At 36.3% G+C, this 10,014-nt stretch overlaps 2 protein-coding genes across 4 annotated transcripts; one reads left to right on the top strand and one right to left on the bottom strand.

The window, feature by feature from the left end:
- The first annotated feature begins 554 nt into the window (after positions 1 to 554).
- On the top strand, positions 555 to 2,959 carry LOC113734798 (putative small ubiquitin-related modifier 8). 3 transcript variants are annotated; one of them, XM_072083217.1, is made up of 4 exons: positions 555 to 774; positions 903 to 999; positions 1,719 to 1,868; positions 2,662 to 2,959. In XM_072083217.1, the coding sequence occupies exons 2-4, from the start codon at positions 907 to 909 to the stop codon at positions 2,749 to 2,751; spliced, it is 333 nt and encodes a 110-aa protein (XP_071939318.1). In that variant the 5' UTR covers positions 555 to 774; positions 903 to 906; the 3' UTR covers positions 2,752 to 2,959. The 3 variants fall into 3 exon arrangements, 2 of the variants coding, with proteins under 2 accessions (XP_071939318.1, XP_027117300.1); XM_027261499.2 differs by having other exon boundaries at positions 556 to 757; XR_011841846.1 differs by adding an exon at positions 1,992 to 2,039 and having other exon boundaries at positions 764 to 999.
- A 1,275-nt stretch (positions 2,960 to 4,234) lies between these two features.
- LOC113734459 (uncharacterized) lies at positions 4,235 to 9,727 on the bottom strand. Its single transcript, XM_027261009.2, has 5 exons — positions 9,589 to 9,727; positions 8,514 to 8,699; positions 6,790 to 7,349; positions 4,864 to 5,775; positions 4,235 to 4,627 (listed from the first exon to the last, which is right to left on the bottom strand). The coding sequence occupies exons 2-5, from the start codon at positions 8,691 to 8,693 to the stop codon at positions 4,360 to 4,362; spliced, it is 1,920 nt and encodes a 639-aa protein (XP_027116810.1). The 5' UTR covers positions 8,694 to 8,699; positions 9,589 to 9,727; the 3' UTR covers positions 4,235 to 4,359.
- Between the last annotated feature and the right edge of the window lie 287 nt (positions 9,728 to 10,014).

Genomic DNA, 10,014 nt, shown 5'->3' with positions numbered 1-10,014 from the left:
AACACAGCTTTCAATTAATTTTGTTTGGATAGTGTATTATTTAAAATATTATTTAGAATAATTACTGTAGCATTTTTTGTGATGTGATGTATGTGAGATAAAAAGGTGGTTGGAAATATAAAAAGGTGTGTTGGAAAATGTATTTATGATGCAAGCGAAATATTATTTGGGATAATTGGATATCCAAACACACTGTTTCACCAGTTGTCATTGGACTATATTTGATATTTAGCTATACACATTATAAACAATAAATTATAACATTGTGTCATGTAGGTGTGATTAATTGTTGCCTATGATCTATATTTCTTATCTTCTTATTATCTACATTTGTTTTATTAGTAACATATTGTATTGTGCCTAGATGTGATTAACAATTGCGAAAACGTTGTGAGGCATCAGGGCTAACGCGATCTGAGCTGGAAAAATTGTGAAGCTATTGAGATTATCTATTTCTTACACTTGCAGAAAACTATCATGAACCCATTATTTATTGATGAAGAAACTTAATAAATCTTTTTAATCGAAGACGCTTTGCATGTGTATCAGTGCCAGTCTATGCAATTCAATTTCACCCAACAAAAAGATGGACAAAACTGTTGCAAGATTCACCTGTGGAAGCCTGCAAACAGATGCCACGTGTAGGGAAGCTAGCGAATGGCCGAACTGCTGCAGCTTTTAGTCTTGGACTCTTGGTCTTCGTAGTTATCAGTCTCCTTCAGTTTTTGTTTCTGAAGAATCAACTGTTGTGCTTTTAGTACGTTGAGACCTCATGTACATTATCTTCATAGAAAACTCTCTTGTACCTCGCTTTCCAATTCTGCCACATAATATTAACAGTTAGTGTAATAAGTTCGTGCCCCTGATCTCTACGTTTTGCTTTGTCTTTGCTTGGTGATCAGAAAGATGTCTGCAAACGGAGGAGAGAGCACTGCCAGTATAGAAATGGAGAAGTCCAAAGTTACTGAGAGCACTGTTGCCATCAAGGTGACAAGCCAGGTATCAATGTCAAAAGTGGTTTAATTTATTTTTCTACATCTTTTGCATCCGTGGATATAAAATTTGCAATAATAGAGATGAATGCAAGATGAAGTGAGGAAAAGAATAAAAGAAAATAAATTTCTGAAACTTTTTTTTTTTTTTTCAAATTTTGGATGCAGGCTCTTTTCATACATGGTCAAGTACCTAACTTTTTTCAATTATGCAATTTTAATGCCTGATGGAACATTGGAGTAATGGAGGCTCCACTGGTCTTTTGTGTGTGTGTGTGTGTGTTGATGAAGGATATAGACATCTTTGAAAAGGAAAGATGCATGAGGTTCAAATGAAAGAAGGGGAAAAAATGAAAAATTTCCATCAAAAGTTCATGTCTTGGTAACGAAATGGAAATTTATGTGATCATTTCAAAGATTACATCTTTAGTATGAGTAATTTGGTTACAAAACCATGTTCTTTGAATTGAAGATGATTGTGATTCTTTCTATTCCAAGTCTACTCTTACCAAAATGAGATCTGAAAGCTAAATGGAGTGTTAATAAAAAATATTGTGTGAATGTCTGCAGTTTTGCTAAATGTTCAGAACTTGATCCCAAAAGGGGCAATGATGGAAAAAAAAAAAAGGACCGACCTTGTAATGTCCCTATTTTCTTGGACAAGCCCCCTGTTTTTTTGTCTAATTTTTCTTTTTCTCTTTGGGGGTCTGTCTAATTGAAATAAAGGATGGAAAGGAGACCTTTTTCAGGATTAGACGTGAGAGCCAAATGAAGAAACTTCTGATTGCTTACTGCCAGAAGTTTTTTCTGAACTACCAAACAACCCGTTTCTTTTATGAAGGAGATTACTTCAATCATAACAAAACTCCTAATGAGGTAATTTCTTTCTTGTCTTCATGACTTTTTTTTTTTTTTTTTTTTTTTTTTTGGTGATATTTTCCTAAATAAAGTAAGTGGATTTAATGTGAATTATTTGCCGTTTGTTCTGTTTTTTCATAGTTATTAAAGGATGCATGATAAAGGGCTAGTCACGGGACTGCATTTCTGGTAAATCCTTGCACAACATTTCATATGTTGAGGTTAATAACTACATCTGTGAATAAATGAGGGAAAAAGAGCAACAACATTAGGCCCATTGCAGGATAAAAGGGGTAATGTTCTTTTGGGGACTGACTTGAATTGATCAATGCTAAACAAATTGTAGAACACCCAAGGCAAGCTTTTAGCTTAACTTTTACCCTTTCTTTTCTGTGATATATCTGTGAGTTGGTTTAGCTATTCTTCTCTAAAATTTTAACTTCGTAGAAATTCTTATCTGTAGACCAGGACCATTAATTATTCTGCATTTTCAAGGTGTAATTTCTAAACGTTAACACGTTATAGGGATTTACTACAGCTGCTATGCTTCGATGGTATGTAAAAATTATATATGGTCTGTCCTTAATCTGATTCCTATGCAAGAAAACATGATGCCTAATGAAACATATGATGTTACTCAGAAGCAGTTGCATATATCAGACAATGGACATTCTTCTTAGGGGAATCTATACTTGCATTGCTGCACTGTAGCTATCTGCTCTATCTTGTGTCAGTTCTGAACGATTCAAAATGCATGATGACCACCCCCTTGATCTGGAATTATTGTTTACCTGCTTTTCTGAATTTGTAGCTCGGAATGGAAGATGATGTTCTGATTGAGTGCTTGGTCGAACAACTTGGAGGTGGTGGTATGAGTTCTTCACCAAAGATGGCAGATTAACCCAGTGTTTAGACACTAACATCTATCTTATACTGGCAGTTACCATGGACCTAGCTAGATCTGTACCTGATCTAATCAAATTTCACAAACTCATGTGGAAATCGAAAAAGATTAATTGGGTTTTCAAATTTCTGGTACTTATCCTATGGAGAAATGTACTGATTACCGCATTGACATCAAGTTCACTGTTTGGATCTTTTGTCTAAAATGTTGAATCTTGATATGCTTTTAGCCTTCCTGAAATACATGCCACCTTAAGTAATTAATGAGTAAAGAAAAGTAACTTGGGGTTAATGAACTCTTTTTCTTAAAGTTCAAACCACGCTATCAAGTCAGCTTCCACAGGGCAGATGTGGAGGATAACTCCATCTTATTGGCCTTCTTGGTTCTTTGAACAAATGCTTTAGTGAATGTTTGTTTAGCAATTGAGCTGATTATTCTTTGCGTTAGTATCGTGTTCTTCCACAATCACACCTTATTTTATCAATTTAATCGCACCAATTCTTGGTGGATACCATTCCAAGTTATGTGCCTGCAGCTCTGTGCATCCAGCTGCTACATTCAGCATCTAAACTTGCATCTTCTTTGACTGGAGTAAAGTAATTGTCATAGTAACGTTTTGATCTAGCTTGATGACAAATAAATTGGACTGTCTTTTACACTGCTCTTTCATGTCCTGATCAGCTAAAACGTGCAATGTTGAAGCAATCTTGTCTAAAAACCTGCTTAGAACAGCTCAGGCTTTCCTGTTTTAATGCAGCCTGCACCTAGCACTCTGCTTCCTTTGTTAACCTGCATGTGGTCTTATGGAGAAGTTGTCGTTAATGAACCCTTTTGACCAGATTGTTTGCTTTGTATTCATACCATTCTTTCCTGTCATTGTATTTTTCTGTGTCTTAACTTATTGATCAATGTTGCAAATTCGGGGACATTTTTCAGTTCCACAAAAGGAGGTAGAACATTTGTATGTGTGATTTCCTCGCTCATCTGAGTTCTGATGCAACTCGAAGAAGTGGCATCTTTTTGGAGTACCCTTTTCAACTGGCTTTTAGTTGGATGTCTCGTCCCCATTCCCAAATACCAGGATTAGGTGCTTATGTGCTCATATGATCCGCAACTTTAGACGAGTGTCATCGACAGTTCGATGCCCATCAATTTGGATCAATGATGAGTAAAACTTGAGCTTGAAAGCAATTGCTCTAATTTCATTTACACCATAGTCAGGATTTTGAGCAATAGCCACTCTCAGGGTTGTCTAAAACTCGTAGCTGCAACCTAAAAAAATTATTGATCTTATATTTCCCAGAGATTGAAGACAGATTAACTGAGGCATCCAACTTTCCTCTGCAGCATACTAGAAGCCATATGAGCGAGAAAAGAAACAGGACGGTAAAATCACACCAGCATTGAAGAAATGACGGAAACAAAAGAAAGTTGCCGAAAAAGAAGATTAAATTCCACAGCCCACCAACAAGAATGTGAATGATGATAATGTAAACAAACCTTTTATTATTATCGAAAGAATGCTCGTATTGATATATCCTTCTTAGATTTGTTATCCCTGCTTTAAAAGCCCAATTATCTACATCTGAACATCTCTGTCTAATCTTAATTGGCCTGGTCATGATGATCATTCTCGTTATGCTCACCATCTCCTTGTCCGTAGTCAAACCAAGGTAGCATAGATTCGAGTAGGACAGCTAGTGCATTTCGGTTTGTTAAATCCCGGGGAGCACGATCGGGAAAAGGACGCCCCCCAACTTGTTCAGCATTCTGGGCCTCTCTCATCCTTGGATCAACCATGAAGTTTTGCAAATTATCAGGTGGCATAGTTGGCACAGAATCAGAGAAATCTGATATCAGGAGATGCCGATACCTGTCAAGCCAGATAAATTAGTAAAAAACCAACTATTATAATAACATGCAACTTGTTAAAGGCAATCTCCAGTAACATTAGATTGCAAGAGATGCCAATGTTTGTGGGATATCATGTTCCTCCACAATTGTACCAATTTCCTACAGGTCACTGGGCACTGCACCTCAAACTGGGAAAGGATGAAATGAAGTCTTTATTGCATAAAGTATTTTAAAAAATCCAGCAGAAATACTCACTCATTTTTCTCTGATGAAAAGGCCTCTTTCCTCACGCAAGCCCAATCATTTGCATCAGTTCCTTTGTCTTTCAGAGTTGCAATGACTGAATGAGCAGAGTCACGAAGAAACTTTTGCAGATCAGGAAGCCTCCATATAAGATAACTCCTTTCAACATACATGCTGATCAAGTGATCCAACGTTGGGCTTCCTGATTGCTCAGATTTAAAGAAACCATGCTGAAGTATGCTTGTCCACACCTGCTCTTTCAAAGGCACCTTATTCACTAATTTCTTCAATACTGATGGATGCAACATCAAGGCCTGTTTCATGAGGTCATTTGATGAAGCCTTTCCATCTGTCTTATCCACATCTCCTGTGTCTTCCTTTTTTTCAAGGTAAAACCGACAAACGGCAAGGGAATAAGAAAAATTTGGAAATAACCAAAGGGAGTTGTCACTTCCGTACTCTTCAGAAAATCTTTCCAGCCACAAATACTCCTCTGCCCTAAGAGCAAAATAATCGATGCAGAACAGGCCTCCGACTGGATCATCTGAATCTAGAGAGAGCAACAATTTGCAAATTTCAAGAGCAGAACGGTGGCAGCCACGCCTATCCATGTTTTTCATGTGAGTAAAAAGTGTAGAGAAGAGGGGCTTGTTGGTCTCATGGCTATATTTCAATTGGCAGTTGCCCTGCAAAGGAGTGAACATCGGGTGCCATGCACATTCCAAACCATAAAGGCACTTAGCTGTTGCATCAGCTGACATTTGATGTTCCCCCGAAAATTTAAAATACTCTGCCAATGTTATGAGGGAATCTATATGATAAGGGTGGTGCAACAAAATGCTTGCAATTCCATTAAGGTCGTGGATTGCCTTGGCAGCTTCGAATGCTCTCTGGGCTTGGCTGTAAGATGGTGAATGTACATACCTAAATGACACAGAATACCAAATTAGGCCTTGCAATTTTTTTTTTTTTAAATTTCATTCTATATTAAGTGACACACATATGCACAAAAAGAACCAGTAACAGGGGATATAAAAACCAGCAACCGATCCACATCAGTTAAATATGAGAGCTTGATCATTTGGACTAAAATATTGTTATGTAATACTAACTGAAAGCTCTTTCAGTTTTATCAACTAACTGAAACTGATTTAGATTCAAAAAACAGGCAACTCATATATAAGAATTCATTGTGATTCCAACTGTGTACTAAAAAGATGGTTATCTATCATGATTTTACATACTTTTTCTCACTAATTATTTCAAATCTAGCTCGCTTTTCTCTTAAATAAACACAGAACTCATGCTTCCAGAGGTAAAAGTTTATCCAGAACATCTGATTTTAAAGTCACAGCCACCATGCCAGCATTTTATTTGTAACTATCTACTCATCTAATTCTAGGATTCTGATTAACCATTATGACTAGATTTCATTTTTGACTATGTTCTGTTCTCTTATCTAAATCTATACCACTAAAAAAGCAAAGCATAGTATACAGAACGAATCCATACAGTGGCAACTCATTTTGTCACTTTCTTAACTGTGAACTCAATCCAATTACTACTAATGAGTTGCTTCTTCAAGTGACAATCAAATACCAGGATTTCTTGCACTTGTGTGTCATATTAGGAAGAAATCAGATGGCTAGACTTGCTGCAGCAATCAAATTTGAGACTGGGTGCTAGAATGGACGGTTAAGATATTTGTCATAAATTATAGCAAACTATAAACCAGACAAATAGTGTCATATTTCAGTTAAACATAAAAGCATGCACAGCGTGTCTAGGTCTAGAATAGTATTCCACAGTGCCTTTTAACGTAAAGTACACCAAATGGCTAATTACACATGTATTTTCACCATGTCATAGGATTAAAGAAAATCAGATCAGGATAGCAACGAAGCCATTGATAGGGGTAAAAAAAGGATAAAGTGTTACCGGAAATAATTGACCCCATTGCTGCTCTCTAAAAGTTCCATAGACAAAGACCCATCCCATCGAAGCCAGTGTTCAGACGGAGAAACAAGAATAGTCCTTCTATGACTGTAACTCCCTCGCCGACCAGCAAGTGACTGCCTGGAATTTCCAGCTTGATGCCCTTTTTCAAATGAATTCACTACCTTAGAACCAAATATCCTTCGTAACTCATTTTCTGCACTGAGAAATTTGGGATCAACTTGTAGAATAGAGGGTTTCAACTGCTTCACAATACTGTCTTTGCCACTTATATTTGCAGACTTGGCTTTTCTGCTATATGAAGCAATACGCTGTTGGCTAGAAGAATCGACTTCAAGAGATAGATTTTCCAATGTCACATTACAGGATCTTTCATGATCTTCAACATTTGATGATAAATCTGCCTTGGACTTCTTCTTTTTCTTTTTCTTTGATTTTTGGTTTGCCGACAAAATCGAGGTTACAGAACCTTTTACCATTGAAGGATGTTTTTCAATTACATTTTGATATCGAGATGCATGAGCAGCTTCCACTTCATCTCCCTGCAACAACATCAATCGTGATGTAGAGAGAACAAATGAGAAAAAGATATCATACAGCCCTTCTTTCATCACCATATACCTTGGAAACAAAAAACTATGAAGAACATTATCTATGACTATACACGAGATGGGTACAAACAAATAGGGAAAAAATTTTCGCTAAAATAAAAGAAAAATCTCACATTGACTTGTACAAGTTAAATTCAAACTACTGCCACAAGGCCCACTGTTTCTTCATAGTAGTTTGCTAATCTGTTATTGGTATATGTTTTAACTTAGAACAATTTAGAACGCCCTTTCAGCTCCTTAGCTTTGGTTTATGCCATCAAAACACCATGTGAGAAAGAATGAAGGCTGCAATTCATACTTTTTTTCTAACACATTATTGCAGACCAGCAGATTAAGTGCTACTGAGAACACACATTCCAAGCAAATGCCAGTGATAAAAATCAAACCCAATATCTAATGTTAGCCTGATAAAGAGTTACAACCTTCAAATATGCTATCCTCAAATGGCTGGAAAAATTAATTTGATCAGAGCTATTAGGAAAATTTTCCAACCATTCTTTTCCCATTCCTCCAACTGGAATTGAATCATCAGTATTTACCTCACTTCATTCCTATGGCAGCTTCATATATGTAAAATATGTTTAAAAAAAAGATCCTTGCTACGAATACAATATCTTTCTTAGCATACATTACAATCATATTCAAGACTGAACTTATCTCGATATGTTTTACCAACTAATTGCACGTGACATATTGGTAAAGTCATATGCAGCAAAAGTACAGCATATGTCAGAATAATGAATCAACTCTTATATCTGCCTGTCTTATTCAAACTGGTGCTTACTACATTAACAGGAAGATCCTAACTGCTAATACAGAATCACCTTTTAATGGATTAGTGGGGATTGCCCAGTAGAAAATAATAACTACAAGTCCACCAATGAGATTCTTATTAGCAGCCATATGTGCATATAAGCAAGCATGTATTAAGAAGTCTAATTCATCTAAAAAAGTACATCAAAGAAACTAAGGGAGCATAAGGCTGAATCAAAATTCAAAGCAAAAGAATAACGAAACACAACCACACAACTGGACAGAATTTGCACTACTTATATTTGTAAAGAAATAAATAAGATGACATTCAGGAAATTAAACCTTGTCTGAGTCGTGGTGATCATCGCTGTCATTGTCATCCATGAGAAGATCAAAGGGATTCTGTGCTGGGACAGATGACTCAGGGGATTCAGACTCATCGTTCCTGTTCAGCAGCTCCTCCTGTTGCTGCTGTGTAGCTTCTTGTTCTTCCAGAACTTTCTTCAACTGGCGAGCTGACATCCTCTTCTGCAGTTCAAATTGGATAAGACTGTATTTGATATGTTTGCATAACTAATTTCAAAAGATTGCTTTTTCAGAACACCTGCACCTACGACCCTGTACTAAGAGAACTTTTTCTCTAGTTTCTTTTTTCCTTTACCCTCTTCCCTTTCATTTTCAACACTTTATTGAATACTGTCCGCCCCAGCAAGTACATTACTAGTATAATACCTTGAACAAGTAATATCCATACACATTAATATACGATATCCCTACAAATGTAAGCTAACAGCGAATTGTTCTTTGCGCACAAATTTATTCACGTATGTGATACTCCTAACTGATATTAGCTCAACAAAGTACCGACAAATCTAAAAATTCATAATTGAAACACCATCACATGTGTTGTGTTGTACCACTATTTTAACCCTCATAGTTTGTTCAAATAAATATGTGGCTTAATTGATAGCTCAATTGACTAACGACCACCTTGAAAAAAAAAAAAGAAAAAGATGAGGTCCATTCTGGCCTTTCAATCAGTGAAGCAATCAACTTTGTGAAAATTCGACCCACTCTAAACATCGAAAGTTTCAAACGCTTTGAATAAGCTTAAAAATGACAAATACCCTTTAATCAAATTGGATTCGTGCAATACTCGGTCCTATCATAATTTGAAAGATTCATGGTTAAGTGCAGCAAATTTGGGATCTTCAACCTCAAATTCTAAACCTGAATCGAAAATCTATATCTGAAAATAGAAACAACAATTTCACTAAAAACCTTAACTTTTCAAAAAAATTCCAATTCCTATCATAAATTTCTTACCAGTTTTTTTTCCACTTGGGCAACTTCTTAAAAGCATATTTACCTACGTCAATTCGGAGAATTTAGGGATTAAGGGGTGCGGTGAACTTACCGGCGGCTTGCGAAGCTACCTTTTTCGGCGGTGAAGAAGAAATTCCGCCAGGCGTTGGAGGATTGGAGTTAGGGAAGGAAAGTATTCTTAGATGGGAATAAAAATGCTTACTTGCCAACGTGTCACGGGCCGCCGCCCGTTAAATGGCACGGAAAACCGACCCGTAACACTTTTGTGTATCAAGATTGAGAAAATTTTTTTTTAAAAATTTGAATCTGACAAAAATATATTTTCATTATTTCCTCATTGTTGTAATTTTCATAGATTTCTATTGTTTCCTTATTGCTATAATTTTTTTTTTCAATTTGACATGCCCAAGAAAGGGCAGCTAAAGTCGAGTAGAGATTTGATTACACTAAACCTGATTAGTTAAAGATAAGAAAGATGTAGAGAGCGATTGAAATATTAAAAAAAAAAAAAGAGCTC

This window comes from Coffea arabica, chromosome 3c, assembly GCF_036785885.1.
Source record: "Coffea arabica cultivar ET-39 chromosome 3c, Coffea Arabica ET-39 HiFi, whole genome shotgun sequence".
Taxonomy (NCBI): domain Eukaryota; kingdom Viridiplantae; phylum Streptophyta; class Magnoliopsida; order Gentianales; family Rubiaceae; genus Coffea; species Coffea arabica.
This window is presented reverse-complemented; position numbering and strand designations above follow the sequence as displayed.